General features: G+C 38.4%; 2 protein-coding genes, 2 long non-coding RNA genes and 1 pseudogene across 7 annotated transcripts in view; 3 read left to right on the top strand and 2 right to left on the bottom strand.

The window, feature by feature from the left end:
• Nucleotides 1–1,287: 1,287 nt before the first annotated feature.
• LOC126593532 (uncharacterized) overlaps nucleotides 1,288–20,003 on the top strand; it is a 48,179-nt gene continuing 29,463 nt past the window's right edge. Inside the window, exon 1 of the long non-coding RNA XR_007612989.1 lies at nucleotides 1,288–1,420. This is a non-coding gene — a long non-coding RNA (uncharacterized LOC126593532). The remainder of the gene's footprint in view (nucleotides 1,421–20,003) is intronic.
• LOC126593525 (uncharacterized) lies at nucleotides 1,693–19,247 on the bottom strand (annotated as a pseudogene).
• The window catches only part of LOC126593522 (receptor-like protein EIX2), a 35,777-nt gene continuing 20,088 nt past the window's right edge, over nucleotides 4,315–20,003 (bottom strand). For 3 of the 4 annotated variants that reach the window (XM_050259614.1, XM_050259613.1, XM_050259611.1), the window contains one exon: nucleotides 4,795–5,029. In XM_050259614.1, coding sequence (XP_050115571.1) covers nucleotides 5,017–5,029 — 13 coding nt within the window. In that variant the 3' untranslated portion in view covers nucleotides 4,795–5,016. Of the gene's footprint in view, nucleotides 4,615–4,794; nucleotides 5,030–20,003 lie in introns of those variants that run through there. The other variant, XR_007612981.1, reaches the window with a different exon arrangement.
• The window catches only part of LOC126593527 (uncharacterized), a 32,298-nt gene continuing 19,018 nt past the window's right edge, over nucleotides 6,724–20,003 (top strand). The window contains exon 1 of the long non-coding RNA XR_007612982.1: nucleotides 6,724–6,870. This is a non-coding gene — a long non-coding RNA (uncharacterized LOC126593527). The remainder of the gene's footprint in view (nucleotides 6,871–20,003) is intronic.
• LOC126593526 (DNA mismatch repair protein MLH1-like) lies at nucleotides 18,265–18,885 on the top strand. The gene is made up of 2 exons (XM_050259619.1): nucleotides 18,265–18,539; nucleotides 18,626–18,885. Exons 1-2 carry the CDS (start codon nucleotides 18,299–18,301, stop codon nucleotides 18,628–18,630), a joined length of 246 nt encoding a protein of 81 aa, XP_050115576.1. The 5' UTR covers nucleotides 18,265–18,298; the 3' UTR covers nucleotides 18,631–18,885.

Here is a 20,003-nt window from a genome sequence, read left to right on the forward strand (position 1 = left end):
GTCCACATAAGGTTCTTTTTTATGCCTTGAGGCCAAGGACTTTTGAGTGATCAAATCTTATATGCCCGAGGGCTTAGAACTTAGATCTGTCTTGAACTGTGAAGACATATTCAAGTCGGATTCAAGCGCTGAGAGGGTCTTTTAATAGCCATATTACTAGAAATAACTTGAATACAACTTGTAGTATACAATATATTGCTAGGCTAGTGAATGAAAAGACAAAAACAAAGGGGGGGTCGGGCAAGGCTGACCGTCTTGCGACTTCCTATCTTTGTGGTTTATCAAGGGGTTTGGAAGCTTAGAAACGGGGTTGGGAGATGAGTTTACAGAAAGAGATCGATACTACAGCAAGAGTTGAACAGGGTAACAGAGCTATTACAAAGGGTTTATCCTGAAATGGATGAAGGCTTGCTGACTACAGCTTCGTTTTGAAGGCAAATATGGCTTTGAGCAGAGTTTGTGCTTGTATTTGTTTGTTTGTTTGAGTGTATCTAATCCTTCTTCATCTGCTTCTTTTATAGACAACTCGGCTTGTCTTCCTGTAGTAGTAACCTTGCCCGAATGCAGCTTGAAGGGTAGTGACTCATCAGTTTTTTACTTGTACTGCCACTATAAAGTACTTTAGGGGCTGATTAGCTGGTGGGTCTATACCACTTGGCCCTTGGGTAGGTGAGCAAGTGGTGCAAATGACCTGTACCTAGTCAGAAAAGGGCCTCTTCTGCCTTCTGGGTTTGGGCTGTGCTTCGGGCTTTTCTCTTCTTTTTGGGCCAACTCCCTTATAAGCCCAAGGTTTAAATTATAACCCAAACATCTCCTTTACAAATTATCCATTGAAGATCCATCTCAGCCATATCAAATTATCTATTGTAATACTAAGAGCAGAAGCCACAGACGCCAAAAAACCCTCAAATCTTCAAACCCAATTCAATCCCAATGATTTTATTGCAGTCCCACTCAACACTTCTCTCGACACTTAGCTCAATCGCCTCTAGAAGTTCGTTCCTTTTCCCAATTCAAGGGTCCAACTTCTTCTCCTTCTTCTTCCTCCTTGTCTCCCTCCTATTTTTGCATGGTTTTGAAGCCCCAACAAAAAGTTTGTCTTCAGTCAGTGGCTAAGTCAGGAATTGTTGGGGGAATGAATGAAATCCATAAGGGTAAAAGATCCAAAAAAATGTAGACGACCAAATCCTAAACATCAAGCTAATCATTCTAATGATGTGTTACAAATCCGTAATCGGGTAATACTGCAATTAGTACATCTCAAACACAAACACAAACACAAATAATGACAACCCCCAACCAAAAGAACAATACCGTGAAAAACATGATAAGAAGAGAGACAACATAAGACTAAATTCATTAGACTGAAAATGGTACTTGGAGACTGAAAGAATAGAGGGAATGCATGCAAAATCAGGAGGTGAATACTTATGAAATGCAAAAATGCAAACCCAGCAACCATTGACATGCCCTTGGAGCACTTGGGAAGCTGGAAATTTTATCGATCTCATAAGCGGCTCAGTTGTCAGCTCCACATACAACCCATTTTCTATGAATACAAACTCCCTCTCAACTTTATTTCTCTTCCCCTCATCCAATCCGTACACATGCAAGCTCCTAATAAACTCACCATGGTTGATGGTGTTCTTGAAGACCAGGAGAGATCTCAGCAAATGAACAAAACACACTCCATTTGTCCCAAAATCACTCATAAAACTTCACATTATTACATAAATATCATGGCCTTTGCAATCCATAAAAAAATTAAAACAAAGAATAGGAATAAATTCAACGAGCCCCACATTACACTAGGAAGTAGTGTAGTACAGTGTTTGGATACATGGAAAAATGAGAAGGAAAATGCAAGGCCAGATGCTTTTTCATCCTCGCACAAACCTAATCATCACACAAACCTAATCAGATCATCAGTTACCCACATAGGCTGCTATTTCTTCACTTTAAAGATTCTATGTTCTTGCTCAGCTCCTCCAGCTTCTTCATCCTCGTCTTCTCATTTTTGCTCACCAGCTGCATCAAATGTAACATGACAACAAAACAATCTCAAAACATTGAATTATATAAGCACTTTCTACGCTTTTACTGAATCAAAATATAATGAGTGATAACTAGCATCGGTTGAGAGTTTGGACGGGTTGAACTCCTAACCGGAGGTAAGCCCAAATTTTGTAGGATTGGTTTTGTCAAAGCAGGCTCAACCGTGCTCACTCTAACTCCGAACTGGCCAGACTGGTTCAAGTTCAACCCATCCATGAAATTGCAACCCTAGCTATGCCAAGTAAAAAATTGTTTAACAAACTAACCTCCATTAGCTTTGTGATAAGCTGCACTTTTTCTCTGTTCTTGTCATTGAAAGCCTCAAGTGCATCTCTGTATTCCTTTTCCTGTGACAAGTTACAAACCCGAAATTCCTCACAAACACGCATGAATTGATCCATAATTGCATATGCATAGCAGTAAACATTGACATCAGAAAAATCCAGGTTGTGTTACCTTCTTCTGGCAGGTATGTCCTAGTGGCTTTAACTCTGTTAATCACATAGATCTTTCTTACGAACTAGTGAAACATCCTTCCTCATTGGACCTGAGAGCCCTTCAAGCTCCTGGAAGTTCCATAATTTACGACAAAAGGGAAATTAATCATCTAATAATTGCTAGCAAATGATCCAACGATTATACAGAAGAAAATTTGAGGGTTTTGAGAAAGAAGAGAATCTGTTTTTTGCCATATCAAAAAGTTTAAACTTTGTTGTTGAAATTTCTCGGCTAAATTCCATATTTTGTTGTGTACAGAACCCCAGATTTACTCTGTTAGATAAGACAAACAAATAATTATCCAGCAGTACAAAATTATTAGCGTCCGACCATATACAACAACAACAACAACAAAGCCTTTTCCCACTAAGTGGGGTCGGCTATATGAATCCTAGAACGCCATTGCGCTCGGTTTTGTGTCATGTCCTCCGTTAGCGTCCGACCATATGCTGCTAGAAAATTGTTTCACTAACAAAAATTCATAAATTATTGACAAAATTTTTTTACAAAATTGATATTATATTGCATTTGAATATGAATGAGGATAAATGGTTGACACTCATACATGTGTTCACTTATCCATAATAAAATTTAAAAGGTTGAAAAAATAACAACAAAACACAGAACACAGGCACCTTACCCCAATGCCTCATGAGTACAAATGCATTCTAAATTTGAACCTGACTAAAAGTTGCTAAAAGGATAGTACTTCTTATATGTATTTGTACGAGCAAAGGCCAGCAAAAAAATTAATGAGCAATCCAAAAAGTAGCCAAAACCGCTTCAGCCTTACTCATCGTGAAACACATTCTAAGCTATCTGGACAGACTATCTATAAATATTCTCTGATATACTGTTGCAAATATGCCTCTATAACAAACACAAAACATTGAATTCCGTTACCTTGTTGCCATTGACCTGTCTCTCAGTCAGAATCGCCAGAGGTTCAGAACCGTCTTCCGGAACTGTGAAGGAAGAGACCGTCGACCAGTACCACGTCGCCTTCACACACCTGCGTCGGAGCTGAAGAGGAGAGTCAGAATTATAATATATCATATTGACGGATTCTCAGATACATTTCATCGAACACCTAGTCTGCCACGTTCTCATATGCTTTCTCGTAAGATTAATTGAAGAACAGTACTAAGTTTTTGAACAAAATTAACTTCTAGATGAGTAATTTAACAGAAAAGATGCAACAAAAAAACCCAGAAATCTTTTAATTGAAGAACAATACTTGGTCTTTGAACAAAATTGAATTCCAGATGAGTAATTTAACAGAGAAGAAGCAAAAAGAAACCCAGAAATCTTTAAAAAATTGTCTATAAGAAATGCAATTACCTTGAACGGAGCTCGCTGCAAACAACACAACCACTCATTAATACGTTCAACCCCATTTGCACATAAACAATTAGAAAGATGTGAAAAATGAAAGCAAACAAAAAGCTTATATAAATCATCATATGATTAAATGCAGGCTGCACAAATGTCACTGGAAAATCAAGGGTAGCACCAACCAAACAAATAAAAAACAGGACACGCAAATAAAAATTTCATCAATTTGTTTACTAAATCCGTTTTTCTGATTTCATTTCGAATTCACTGGGGAAAAAAATACATAAATCCATAGAAAAAAAATACCCAAATGAGAAAAATTAATTAGAAGCTTTCAACGGAGAGATTACCTGAAGAGCGGAAAGTTTCAGCAAGCGAGAATAGAGATGAAGCCAACATCCCTCTAAGCCCTAGCCCCTCACTTGAATCGCCCACCCACCCTCAGTACAAACCCTAGACCCACCCCCTAATCCCTCTCTGCAACAGACGCCAAAAAACCCTCAAATCTTCAAACCCAATTCAATCGCCTCTACAAGTTCGTTCCTTTTCCCAATTCAAGGGTTCAACTTCTTCTCCTTCTTCTTCCTCCTTGTCTCCCTCCTATTTTTGTACGGTTTTGCAGCATCGACAGAAATGGAAGAAAAGCCTCTCCTTTACCCCCATACTTCTCCCATCTCTCTCTCGGCAAGGGACAGGAACCCAGAAGACGCCATCCAATTCTCCCACCTCTCTATCTGCAAGGAACAGGAATCCCAGAAAACCCTCGACGATATCGAACCACCAATTCTTCCTCCTTGTCTCCCTCCCATTTTTGCATGGTTTTCGCAGCATCGACAAGGCGGAGGAGGTGGACTACCACTGGCCGAGTTCGACGACATTCAAGTGTAAAAGAGAAGAATACATACATGTGCTAATCTAGTTCATAATGTTATTTTGTTAAATTGCAGCATTACATAGATAGCCGTTGCATATATATTTTGCAAGTACCAAATTAAATGGATAGCCGTTACATAATTGTTTGTGGGAACATTTACTGAAAGATTCTTTTATTTAATACATAAATTGCAAGTAACAAAACACAAAGTAGAAAGGAAAAAACATCACATTATATATTAGTACAATAAAACTTCAGAATAAAAACCTTTTGAAACGAGTCACTTTCAATGTAATTGCTAATGCTACCTTATCTTTGATGTCATCGATGAATTGAAAATAGGCACACCTCCACGATGTCTTTAAGATTAATGTGCCGCAAATGCCCCAAAAGCCTATGCTAAAGCCAAGTGCCACACTGACATAGAGCCACAAGTTATCATTTCCATCTTCATTCTTGTCCTTTGCATCCTTAGCAGTAAAAGTGTCATCTTCAGGGCACTTAGTTGAGAGAGGAATGCCACATAGCCATAGATTGCCCACATAAATAGATGAAAAATTGAGGGCTTGAAGCTGGTTTCCAGAAGGAATTCTTCCAGACAAGTTGTTGTAAGACAAGTCCAAATGGGACAAAAAGGTTAAAGATGACAAGCTTTGAGGAATCTGTCCTGAAAGTTGATTGTGTGAGAGATCAAGAGTTTCGAGCCATCGCAAGTTTCCAACCTTGGAAGGGATCTTTCCAGTTAATTGATTCATGGACAAATTCAAGGTGCCCAACATAATGAGGCTGCTTATTTCTTCAGGGATTTCACCTTGTAAATTATTTGATGAAAGATCAATGCTCTTTACAAGATATAGAGTTGTGTTGTACACAAGTTCTTCTCCTTTTAGTGTTAGTGTGGCTTGATCAAACTCATCATAGTAGTTTCCATAAGAATCATCATTGACTAGCGAAGTTAAGTTATCCAAACACATGGGAATAGTACCTGAAAGGCTGTTGTGACTAAGGTCAAGGATGACAAGGCGATGAAGATTGAACAGTTGCTGAGAAATATGTCCACTAAAATAGTTGGACCGTAATCGTAGCCTAGACAACATAGATATGTTTGACCCTCCTATCCATAGAGGTATTTTCCCAGATAACTTGTTGTCTCCAAGATCAATACTCCTCAAACTCGAACAATTTTGCAAGGCATTAGGAATTTCACCGCCAAAATTGTTGTCGTTGAGCTTTAATATTTCTAGGGAACGTAGTCCCCCCAATGAAGTGGGAATCTTACCAGAGAGATTGTTTTGACCAACATCTAGAAAGATCATATAGCTCTCTACTCTCCATGCATGAGGGAATTCTCCGTAAAATTGATTGCTCCTTAGAGACAGTATTTGCAAGTTCTGGATGTTACAAATTGAGGGAGGAATAATGCCATTCAAATGATTCTCATCAAGTAACAATTCTTGCAATTTGGGCATCATTTGGTCAATATTTGAGGAGATTGGTCCGGAAAATAAATTACTTTCGAGACAAAGGGAACTGACATTAGGGAAGCACCAAAGTGGGAGTGGGCCCTCCAACTGATTATGACTCAAATCAATAAACGTCAAATTTGGACATTTCAAATAGGATGGAAAATTTCCACGAAATTGGTTGTAAGACAAGTCTAGTAGGGTGAGTTGGGAAGATATCTTCAACAACCATTCATCTGGTATGGAATCCGAGATTCCATTACCACGAAGGATAACTTCAAATAGTTCAGTTTTAGTTTGAAGCCATACCCAAAAACCAGAACTTACACCACAATTTATGATCCGAATTGTGTGGAGCTTGAAAGGAGGAACCCTGTCATAAGCCCCGTCGAAAATGAGGGAAATGGGCCGATCTATATTTCCTACTTCAAAATCTTGTAATCTGGTAAAATTTATGAAATGGGCTTCCGTTAGAATGCCTTCCCATGAATTACCAAGCAGACGTAGGGAAACTAGCTCATAGAGTTGTCCAATACTTTCTGGAATTGAGCCGTTCATATTATTATAAGTGAGGTCTAGTGTTCTCAAGGATGACAAGTTTCCGATAGAATCTGGAATTGAGCCCCACAAATTGTTTCCTCCAAGGTTGAGATTCTGTAAACTTCGAAACATTCCTAAAAAGGTCGGCAATTGGCTTTCAAGCTCGCAATAAGACAAATCTAGTGACTCTAATGTATTACTTGGACAATTTGAGAGACTCATCCAAAACTCTTCAATCCCCCCATCAAAGTTGTTCCCTGAAAGACTTAAGACCTTTAGTTTGCAGAAATTTCCACTCACTTTAGGAATTTGACCTTTTAAGCCTGTTCCAGATAAATCAAGGTTTTCCAAAGATTTGAAGTTTGAAAATTCACTTGGAAAATGATCCCTGAAATCATTCCCGGATAGATCAAGTGTTTTGAGGTTGGTAAGATTAAGAAACCAACTGGGAAATGAAAAACTTTTAATGCCATTATCCGACATATCAAGGATCAAAAGTGATGTCAAGTTAATCCTCTGCAGTGAGAGTGGAAGGAAGTTAATGCTCTGTAGTGAGAGTGGAATGCTTTCAATTTGGCACGAAGATAAATGCAACTCTAACAATGAAGGGAGCATGATAATATCATACGCCCAACTGACTCCTGTGCTCTTAAGGTTAACGCCATTGAGATTAATGTATTTCAGGGAAGAGAGGTGAGAAAGCCAATTCAAATTTTTGGAAGATAAGTCATAATTCCACCCGAGATCAAGAAAATTTAGGCTTGACAGGTTACCAAGAGAAGAGGGAATCTCTCCTCCAAATGACGCATAGGAGAGATTGAGATATTGCAAACTTTTAAGCTCCCCAATGAACTTTGGAATTTGATTGCTATCAAACGAATTCTGGCTCAAGTCCAAGTAATTTAAATGTTTCAAGCTCAACAGAGAAGCATTTATCTTACCTTGCAAATAAGCATTTTCCCACTCTTCATCATTCCGGAGGTCCATCTTCACGACATGACCAGTGTTGTTGTTGCATGAAATACCTTCCCATTGACAGCAATCATGACCCACCCAAGACGAAAGCCTACCAGAATGATCAACAAGATGTTGTTTAAAGACGAGAAGCGCTTGTCTTTCTTCATCAATGCATGAATTTGTCTTTACACCGCTTGAAATTTCATCACCAGCCAAACAGAAACAGAGTTTAGTAGGACTCTGCATGCAAGAAGAGACCAAAAGCAAAAGAAGCAAATAGTGAGCAATACTGCGGTGACAATGGCTATCCATTATGACACACAATTTTTCTTTGCTTTGTTGGTGAGATGTTTAGCTACTAAAATTAGTGCAATACCGGAATTTATAGGAAGATATTATGGATGTAGGCTGGAGAGCTGAAAACGAAAGCCGTCTGATAGACAAAAGAAAAAAGGGTAACTGAAATAGTGGCGGTTGTGATGGGTTGTGGAAATCCATATGCTGCGAAAACTTTGATTTAAGGGTCTTCATGTTCCATCACAAGTCACAACTAATCAGCTTATGAAAGCCGATTTGGATATGTTCTTATATTTTACACCACACATGCTGGTAGACTGGTAGTCACTACTTGGATATTTACAAGTTTGCAAGCCGTGTAGGAGCAGAGATTATGAATGCATGGATGAGATGGCTAGCTACCTGTGGAAGTCTTTGCACACCGATTAGTCTTTGGTGGAAAATCCATATGTCAAGCCGTGGAAATTCAAAAATCATAATTGATGAAAGGGATTGGTAGAGAGAAGAGTGGCAATTGGCAATGCAAGTAAGAATGATAGAATATTTGCGGTATTTTTCTGTCTTTTTTTTTAAATACTAGTGATATTCTAAACTAATTCATCTATTAATTTGTTCACTGATTCACATGCATTTACGAAATTGCAAGAGGGATAGACAGAGACTGAAGCCCTAATCCATAACTCTGTTAACACTTTTTAGGGTTCTTACCGTTTAGCCCAACTAGAGGAATTGACGTGATTTGTTCCATTTTTCTCACGATTTGCGTATATACCAAGAATCGTTCCTTAAATCCTAAGAATGGCATAATATGTTTGCTCAATCAAAGGGAAGCAGCACTTAAACCTTGGTTCTTTCACTTGGTTTTGAGCTTGGTTGTGAGGATGGTGGTGCGCCGGAGAGATACAAAGAGAGGCAGGGTCGCCTACGTCACTTTAATTCCCAAACAAAAACACTTTCTTTACATTGTGCTTATGTCCTTCTATGTAATTTTGCAATAGAATAAACTTGTCACCAAAACTTTCGTTAAAAAGTGGGTGAAAAAATTAGACAATATAGTGGACATAATGACACTCCTTATTTTTTGGTTTCTGTTTTGGTGTTTGGTGAAGCTGTATGTTTTGTAGAGCAATGGCTAACTTAGCGTGTTCAATCTGCTTGAACTATGATAAAGTGGTGACAAAAGTTGAAAAAGTGATTGTCTTTTCCCCCTCCTCAGATGCTTCAACGTATGCTTGTATTTCGGGGAAGAGGTCAATGCTTGACTAAGTCTAACCGTTGGGTTATTTGCAAGAAGCTTCTTTTTGGGGTTTTATACTATATCTATGTACAGAATGCACCAATGTTTGAACAGCTAAAAATGTTTAAACCTAGTTATCCGATACATCGATACAATATAAAATTTTCAGCACACCGATTATGAATGCATGAATAAGGTGGCTAGCTACCTGTGGAAGTCTTTGCACACCGATTAGTCTTTGATGGAAAATCCATATGTCTAGCCGTGGAAAGTCATAAATCATAATTGATGAAAGGGATTGGTAGAGAGAAGATAGTGGCAATTGGCAATGCAAGTGAGGATGATATAATATTTGCGGTTTTTTTTTCTTTTTTTTTTAAATACTAGTTATATTCTAAATTAATTCATCTATTAATTTGTTCATTGATTCACATGCATTTATGAAATTGCGAAAGGGATAGATAGAGACTGAAGCCCTAATCCCTAACTATATTCGCACTTTTTAGGGTTCTTACCATTTAGCCAGACTAGAGGAAGGGACTTGATTTGTTCCATTTTCTCACTATTTGCGTCTATACCAAGAATCATTCCTTAAGTTCCTAAGAATGGCACAATATGTTTGCTCAATCAAAGGGAAGCAGCACTTAAACATTGGTTCTTTCGCTTGGCTTTGAGTTAGGTTGTGAGGAGCGGTGGTGAGCCAAAGAGATACAGAGAGGCAGGATTGTCTACGTCACTTCAGTTCCCAAACAAAAACACTTTCTTTATATTTTGCTTATGTCCTTCTATGTAATTTTGCAACAAAATAAATTTGTCACTAAAACTTTCATTAAAAATGGGTGAAAAAGTTAAAACAATATGGTGGACATAATAGCACTCATTAATTTTTGGTTTTGTTTTTGGGAGTTTTAACAAAACACTCCCTGTACTGTTCACTTTTAACGAAAAACCACATTTTTACCTTTAACTGGCACTATTCACTATACCTTTAAAAATGACTTTTTATTAAAAGAGAAGTTTTTTTGGACTTTTCGTTTATTTTTTGGTGTTAGGTGAAGCATGTATTTTGTGTATAGCAACGGCTAACTTAGCGTGCTCAATCTGCTTGAACTATGATTAAAGTGGTGACAAAAGTTGAAAAAGTAATGTCAATTCCCCACCTCAGATGCTTCAACCTATGCTTGTATTTCGGAGAAGAGGCCAATGCTTGACTAAACCTAACCGTTGAGTTATTTGCAAGAAGCTTCCTTTTGGGGTTTTATACTACATCTATGTACAAGATGTACCAATGTTTGAACGGTTAAAAATGTTTAAATCCAGTTATCAAATACATCGATAAAGTAAAGAAATTTCGGCAATTGCATTGGGTTTTAATCAATGGCGAAGTCAGGTTTTTTAAATAATGGGGTATAATATCAACTAAAAAAGCTTCATTGAGCTATTTCATCAAGCACCTAGTAGGCACTTGCCAATTCCTGTCAACATATGCCGAATGTTTATGCCAACCTATGTCGACAACTACTATTATTTGTAGCTTGTACAGGGTGAGTGCATGATACTATGGAATAATATTGAAGGCTGCCAAGGCTTTTTAACTAAGGTATTTCATCGAGCACATGGTGCGCACAATAGATCGCACAAGAAAAGAGAAAATTAAGACAAATGTGAAAGAACAAGTAGAAGAAGGATGTTGTAATTTAGATTGCCTTAGCTATTTATAAGGGTCATATACAATACACAAACAAATTTACATGAAGTTTTTTAAGTTATTGCGGTTAAGGGCAACCAATGACCCCATGCTCGCTTCGTCACTGACTTTAATGATTACACGAGATTCAGTGAAATGGTTTTCTTCTAACCCTAGCTTTTCCACTCAAAGTGCATTTTTATGAGCATTACCGCCACATGAATTATTGTCGATGAATGTGATCAGATTTGTTTACTACTTAAATCTCAAAACTTAAACTAATTCAATCGCAATTAATACAAGTGGTAAATGGTAATGGTCATGACCATTGAAGGACAGCGAGCAAAATGCACTCTTCCATGCAACTAGTAGTAACATAATAGAAAGCAAACCAAAGACTCTTCGTCAAGAAAAATTGTTGAAGCAAACTAGAATATATCCAAATAGTATGTATAACATATACTATGTAAGCGTTGTGAGATATATATTGCTTTTAAGTATTTTTTTTTTGCCACTCAGTATAACGGTCTGATTGTATTCCTTTTCATTTGTAAGTGAGAAGTTTTAGGTTCGAATCTTGTGAATAGCGAATTTGATACTAAATTAGGTTGCCTTTTGTCTGGCTTAGCCAAACTCCCCCATCCTATTAGTGTAAAATATATCGTTGTACTTAAAAAAAACCATTACTTTTCCTTTTTATATATAGTGATGATCATGGTATATCCGTGTACTAATCTGACTAAAATTAGTTTTACTCGAGAATTGTGATTCCTTCTTACACGTACTATTCCTAGGATTAACATGATCATCTTTATGAAATATAATCCTAATTAACACCACTTTGGTTTCTTCCTGATTTAACATATGCCATGTAAACCCTAGTTTTGGACCCTGTTGGAGAATAATAAAAGTAGGAAGTGTGAGAATATATTTAGGTTTCCTTGCTCTTATGGATTTGGGTTTTGCATCTTTCAATTAGGATTTGCTTTATTTCCTGTTTTGAATTTACAATTTAGTCTCGTTTCTTGTTTTCCTTTAAATTCCAAATTCCCTATGTTGAAAAACCGATTTATTGGAAAATGAAATGAGTGGCGGTTGTTCACAACCACTTTTACAAGTTTGCAAGTCCTTTGTCGACACAGTTGGTACCTACTTGTGACGGGTTGTAGAAATCCATATACAGCGGAGACTTTGAATTAAGGGTCTTCATGTTCCATCACAATTCACAACTTATCATCTTATTTACTGTTCTTTGTTTTTTTCTTGTGGTAAATTACGTAAATGGATTTAGATATGTTCTTGTATTTTGCAAGTCCATCGCCTACACCACACTGGTAGACTGGTAGTCACTACTTGGATATGACTGTTGTGTCATTATTTACAAATTTTCTAAACAGTGAAATTATTGTTAACAGTCTAAAATAATCATCGTTACACTCATTGTTTTCTTATTTGTTTATCACTAATAAGGAATACACGAGATTTCCTGTGGACTTTTCCAAATTTTAATGTAGCCTTGTAGGAGCAGATATAGTGAATGCATGAATGAGATGGCTATTCATACTTGATGAAAGGGATTGGAAGAGACAAAAGAGCGGCGATTGGCAATCCAAGTGAGGTTGACTTAGTATTTGCGGTATCTTTTTTTTTTTTAATTTTTTTTTAATACTAGCAATATTCTAAACTAATTCATCTATAAATTTGTTCATTGATTCACATCCATTTAGGAAACTGCAAGCGAGATAGACAGAGACATAACCCTTAATCCCTAACTCTATTTGCATCTTTTAAGGTTCTTATCATTTGACCCGATTGGAGGAAGGGACGTGATTTGTTCCATTTTTTCCACTATTTGCGTCTATACCAAGAATCATTCCTTAAATTCTAAAAATGGCATAATGTGTTTACTCAATCAAAGGGAAGCAACACTTAAACCGTGGGTCTTTCGCTTGGTTTTCAGGTTGGTTGTGAGTTCAGTGGTGCGCCTGAGACATACAGAGAGAGGCGGAGTCGCCTACATCACTTCATTTCCCAAACAAAAACACTTTCTTTATAATTTACTTATGTCCTTCTATATAATCTTGCAATAGAATAAACTTGTCACTAAAGCTTTCATTAAATAGTGGGTGAAAAAGTAGACAACACAGTGAACATAATAGCACTTGTTACTTTTTGGATTCTTTTTTTGTGTTGCAATGGCTAACTTAGCGTGTTCAATCTGCTTGAAAAAGTGATGTCATTTCCCCTCCTCAGATGCTTCAACCCATGCTTGTACTTCGGGGAAGAGGTCAATGCTTGACTAAACCTAACTGTTGGGTTATTTGCAAGAAGCTTCCTTTCAGGGTTTATACATCATCCCTATACAGGATGCACCAATGTTTGAACGGCTAAATATGTTTAAACCCGGTTACTCGTTGTAATCTGATACATCGACATGGTATAAAAAATTTAGCAATTGCATTGCGTTTTAAAGATTGCAAGAGATTCAGTGAAATGGTTGTCTTGTAACCCTAGCTTTTCCACTCAAAGTGCATTTTTATGAGCATTACCACCACATGAATAGTTGTTGATGAATGTGATCAAATTTGTCTAATACTTAAATCTCAAAACCTAAACTAAACCAATCATAATTTATGGAGTGGTAATGCTCACGACCACAAAGGATAGCGAGCAAAATGCACTCTTCCATGCAACTAGTAACATAGTAGAAAGCAAACCAAAGGCTTTTCATCAAGAAAAATTATTGAAACATACTAGAACACATCAACATGTTATATTATGAGTAGACGATCCAATTTATACTTTAGAATATAGCATTAATAATCAATCCACACACTATAATATGTGAGAATCAAGATATCATGTGCCTGTATTTCAGTGCACCGCAATATCCTTTCTTCTTCCTTTGAAAGACCATAACAAGTGATGCCCCAACATAATACGTGTTTGTCTTCAGTCAGGGACGAAGTTAGGAATTGTCGGGGAAATGAGCGAAATTTAAAAGCGTAAAAGGTCCAAAAAAATTGTAGACAACTAAATCCTAATTAAATATCAAGCTAATCACTATAAGGATGTGTTTACAAATCCGTATTCGAGTAATACTGCAATTAGTACATCTCAAACATAAACACAAGCACAAACACAAATAATGACAACCCCCAACCAAAAGAACAATAATGTGAAAAACATCAAAAGCAGAGAGACAACATAAAACTAAATTCATTAGACTGAAAATGGTACATGGAGACTGAAAGAATAGAGGGAATGAATGTAAAATCCGAAAGTGAATTCTTATGAAATGCTAAAATGTAGACCCAACATCCATTGGGAGGAGGATTCTCTCCCCTCCTACTTGAACGGTTACGGTTAAGCCACGTCAACATCTTATATTGATTTTTTTATAGAGACAATAAAACAATATGTGAGAGAAGGGGAATACAAGGAGAGAGAATCCTACTTCCATCCATTGACATGCCTTGGAGCACTTGGGAAACTGGTAATTTCATCAATATCAGACTCCACATACAACTCATTTTCTCTGAACACAAAGTCCCACTCAACCTTATTTCTCTTCCCTCATCCAATCCGCACACATGCAAGCTCCAGATCAACACCGCCCCCCCCCCCCCCACAACAACAACAAAACCTTTTCTTTACCTTTTATTACCTTTTATTCGAGAGCATATCGTATAAACTGCCACCACTCTCCAACACATTAAGCTAATTTTGTAATAGTGTGAGTAATCCACTATTACTTGCAAAAAGAAGCAGGTGGTTTTACTATTACTCGAACCGATGCCCTTGAAGATAAAAATGTCACAGGCCATGTCCATAATTTAACACGTACATTAACAGAATCTCATTTAGTGTAAGATGTAATGAAATTTCTTTGCGAGGTTACAAGTTTTAGGTAAAAACCTAACTTTTGTTAACCTGATCATTAAAATTTTTGTTAAGGGTTTTTATCACAAATGATCCTTCAAATTGATCTACTCCATTAAGATGGTCATTGAAATTGAAAATCAATCAATGTAGTCCTTGAAAATGGGTGTCGCAAATCAATCTAGTCATTCCGTTACAATTCCGTCAAAAATTATGTTAAGTGGTGACATGTCACATAACCGACCCTTACAAGTCTAATTAAATATGCCACATGAATTAAAAACGTTTAAATTAAAAAACAATTTTTATTTTTTGTATAATTAAAAACTTCAAAAAAAAAAAAAAAAAAAAAAGGAAGACGAACACGTTTGTTCTACTCCCAACTGAACACAATCACACCTGCACTGCACCCAAACCCCTCCTCACGATTTTAATTGCCAATACATCAACAACTTTGAAAAGTTTGGTGATAGAATTGATATAACAATAAGCCAAAAAATTAGTTACGGTTTCTCCACCCCATCATCTACTGCTTCTCCACCCCCGTCATCGCCTCCTCCAGGATAGCCACCACCTTCTCCACCAGCTGCCTCTCCTTCGGCTATGTCAAAACCCCCACCACCTCCATCAGAAGGTTCCCCCTCCCAAATCTTCCCCAGCACATCTAGCAAAAGCCTCACCACACCTCCACCTAAATCCACAGAGTCTATTCGCTCCCTAAATTCGCCATGGCCCTTGCGGGCATGTCGGGAATTTATTCAAACATGAAATTGGTGGGTGCGGGCGTGCCACTACTAGATGCTGTTAGTAGACGGGTTTTGAATGATTGAGGTTGCACCTGAGTTTGACTTCAAACCAAGAGATTGTGCCATTGAGTGTGAGTGGCTCAAATCAAGGTTCTTTGTTTGCCTTAAAGATAAGGACTTTACTTATATGGAGAGATAGAACAATATGTAAATGGCAAGGTTGCTGGAAATGTAAATGACAGAGGAAAGTGAATGACTAGTATTGCAGATTACTTGTAGATTAAATGACTGGAATTGAGTTGTATATAAAGACTACAAATGAGATTGATACTACTAGTGAGCAGTAGAGCTAATAAACTAGACAAAAGATGGCTTTTGTGAGGGCTGATCCCGAAAAGGATTGAGGTTGGGGGCTAACTACAGTTTCGTATGCAAATCTAGCTTGAGCAGAGTTTGTGTATTTGTTTGTTTGATTGGTTGAGTGTCCCTAATCTTTGTACTCCTTCTTCTTTATATAGAGAACTAAGAGAGCTCTTGCTGAGAACCTTGAATCTATCTGAATGCACTTCACTACCAGCTAGCATGTGAAATAATATTAAAATAGGCAAGTTTGCATCTCCACCACATGTCTATTTCCCACTTGCAATAAAATAATTAAAAGAAGCAAGCAAAGCTTCTTTCATCACATATCATTGCCCGAAAGCCTGCATGGTGTCTGCCTATCCACTTGCATGAAAAAGCATGCATTTGTCTTGATTAAACAAATCTCTTAGCAAATCTCCACCACCCAAATAAAAGGGAAAATTAATATTATAATGTCAAAACCACCCCACTTGCAACCAAATATCTTTCCAAATTAGCTGGGAAAAGTAATATTATAATGTCAAAACCACCTCACTTACAGCCAAATATCTTTCCAAATTAGCTTTCTTGCACATTTATCCTTCAAATGCCATATTTTACCCAAATGGCCCAAATAAGTGAAATGGTACACATTTTAGAGCAACTTCACCGTTGGAGCCCTCCCCCCAGGCAATCCACTATTTAATCCACCTAGTGAACAGTAATTACCTTTAATGAACAGTAATTGTCTTTGGTATCTCCACCCCTGCACTTAAATAGCCCTGGCAACAAGTAAATAAAATAATAATATTTTTTGCACTCCCTCACGTCACTCCTCTCTTTCCCGTGCACCTCACTCTCTCTCTCCCATTCTTCATTGAAGTTCCTCTCTCTCTCTACACTCTCACTCTCTCTAGAGCTCCGAGAGCTCTCACCCACTTTCCTCTTCAAAAATTAAACATATTAAACTCCAAAACCATGAAACCTTAATCTCTAGGACTAAAGGATCCTTGCTATACCGTTGCATGCGTCATCGGACCATCATGGTGTAAACCACCATTGAAGCCGAGAGCTTCAAGATTTGAAACTCCAACCCAGGTGAGGTTCTCTATGCAAATCTTGTTTCATTATGTCTTAATGTTGCTTGGGACAAGATTTGTGGTGTTTTTCCAGTTCGAAACCAGAGGTTTAACCCCCTGCAATTTCTCTGAAACCTTGCCCAGTTTTTGGCCCGTCCTCGGAGCGAACTTCGGCAAGTTTGTGGGTTGAGATCCAACGGACGCCAAAGTAAAATAGAAGAAAAAACGTGGCTGACGTCAGGGCGACGTCAGCCTTGCGTCAAACCCACTCCGGGCTCTTGGGCTGGCAACTCTCCACCGGCCTCTCGCTCGGGCCTGCTCGGGCTCCCTTGCCAGCATACGCTGGACTTGATTGCTTAAGCTCTCTGGCTCTGTTCACTCGCATGTCCCTCGGGCTTCAGCACACGCTGGAGTTGCTTTTAGGTGCAAACAAAGTCCCCACCTCCTCCAGCTGATGTCATGCCCCCTTCGTCCGATTCTCCACTAGCACCACAAGGAGAAGCACCAGAAAAATCTCCTTCATCCCCCACCGTCACACCTCCTCCATATGGTTCCAAATCTGCTCCTCCACCAGCTAATAACTCACCCTCTGCACCCACGATGCAATCACCACCTCCTTCGGTCCCTTCACCCCCTGGTACTTCGCTCCTTCAACTTTCCCATTAATTGAGAAATTAATACAATGAGAAAGGTCTGGGTGTGGTTGTGTTCGAGTGGGAGGAGAAGAAGATTGACGCATCTTCTTTTTTTTTTCTTTTTCTTTTCTTTCCTTTTTTTTAAGTTTTTAATTATACAAAAGATAACATTGTTTTAATTATTTAAATAGTTTTAATCCACTTGGCAATATATAATTAGACTTATGGGACCCAGTTATGTGTCATGTCATCACATAACGAAATTTTTGACGGAAATGTAATGGAAGAACTAGATTGATTTGCGACACCTATTTGACGGATTATATTGATTGATTTTCAATTCCAGAAACCATCTTGATGAGATGAATCAATTTTAGAAATCATTTGTAATAAAAACCCTTTTGTTAATTGATGACGTGATAGCGTCGTAGACTAAAGCCGTGCCACTTTATTAATTAACAAAGCATTTGACGAAACAAATCAACGCAAAGTACAAAAGTGCCAAAAAAATAAAAATAAACTCGTATGAAAAATGATCAAATTTTTAAAAATTTTAGAATAATAAAAGGAGAATTACTCATTTTATTTATTTATTTACCGTGAAGGCGAGCTTCGAATCATTTATTTAACTGGGAAAATTGGCGCTTCCAAACGAGTGCAGTACAACGGAAATGGAAATTGAAGCAGAAGAAGAAGAAGAGCAAGTCGCGACGGAGCCTCCCAAAACTCACCGCCTAGAAGAGTCTGTGGTGAACCGAATCGCTGCCGGCGATGACATCCAACGCCCTGTCTCCGCCGTCAAAGAGCTCGTCGAGAACAGCCTCGACGCCCGCTCCTCCTCCATCAACGTCGTCGTCAAGGACGGCGGCCTCAAACTCATCCCAAGTCTCCGACGACGGCCACGGCATACGCGTTAGTCCCTTCTCCACTCATTTTTTCCATTTTATTAAATTTTGAATTATTTATAAATTTATTTACGAATTTACGATTCATTGCAGTATGAGGACCTGCCGATACTGTGTGAGCGGCACACGACGTCGAAACTCTCGGCGTTTGAGGACTTACAGTCGATAAAGTCGATGGGGTTCAGAGGAAAAGCACTTGCCAGCATGACATACGTAGCTCGCGTCACCGTCACCACCATTACCAAAGGCCAGTTGCATGGTTATAGGTGCGTGCCCATTACCTGTTTGATGAAATTCCCAGAAAATTATATGATTTGTTCATAGAAAGAAATGGTTATACTTGTAATTTATGTTTTGGTTTCAACAAACAACAACAACAACAACAAAGCCTTTTCCCACTAAGTGGGGTCGGCTATATGAATCCTAGAACGCCATTGCGCTCGGTTTTGTGTCATGTCCTCCGTTAGATCCAAGTACTTTAAGTCTTTTCTTAGAGTCTCTTCCAAAGTTGTCCTAGGTCTTCCTCTACCCCTTCGGCCCTGAACCTCTGTCCCGTAGTCACATCTTCGAACCGGAGCGTCAGTCGGCCTTCTTTGCACATGTTCAAAATCACCGGAGCCGATTTTCTCTCATCTTTCCTACAATTTCGGCTACTCCTACTTTACCTCGGATATCCTCATTTCCAATCTTATCCTTTCTCGTGTGCCCACACATCCCACGAAGCATCCTCATCTCCGCTACACCCATTTTGTGTACGTGTTGATGCTTCACCACCCAACATTCTGTGCCATACAACATCGCTAGCCTTATTGCCGTCCTATAAAATTTTCCCTTGAGCTTCAGTGGCCTACGACGGTCACACAACACGCCGGATGCACTCTTTCCATTCAGCTCGTATTCTATGGTTGAAATCTCCATCTAATTCTCCGTTCTCTTGAGAGATAGATCCTAGGTAGCGAAAACGATCGCTTTTTGTGATCTTCGCTAGATTGCTTCGGTCATTAGTGTGGATAAGTATATAAATGGATAGAGATAGGAAAGCAAACACAAGATGTACGTGGTTCACCTAGATTGGCTACGTCCACGGAATAGAAGAGTTCTCATTAATTGTGAAGGGTTTACACAAGTACATAGGTTCAAGCTCTCATTTAGTGAGTACAAGTGAATGATTTAGTACAAATGACATTAGGAAATATTGTGGGAGAATGATCTCGTAATCACGAAACTTCTAAGTATCGGAGTGGTGTCGTCTTGACTTGCCTTATCTGTCTCATAGGTAGATGTGGCATCTTCTCTGGAAGTACTTTTCCTCCATCCAGGGGTGGTATCTTTAACTGGTGGAGATGCACAAGGTAATGTATCAATTTCACTTGAAGCTTACTTGTAGTTTCAGGCTTGGTCAAGCGCGATACAAACCATGTAGTAGGAGTCCCCCAAGTCGCCGAGCTAGAGGGTCTGCTGAAAGAGGTGA

Source organism: Malus sylvestris, chromosome 12, assembly GCF_916048215.2.
Source record: "Malus sylvestris chromosome 12, drMalSylv7.2, whole genome shotgun sequence".
Taxonomy (NCBI): Eukaryota; Viridiplantae; Streptophyta; class Magnoliopsida; order Rosales; family Rosaceae; genus Malus; species Malus sylvestris.

Excerpts from the sequence above, each read along its gene's own strand:
- LOC126593526 (XM_050259619.1), top strand. The coding sequence starts at position 18,299 with ATGGAAATTGAAGCAGAAGAAGAAGAAGAGCAAGTCGCGACGGAGCCT.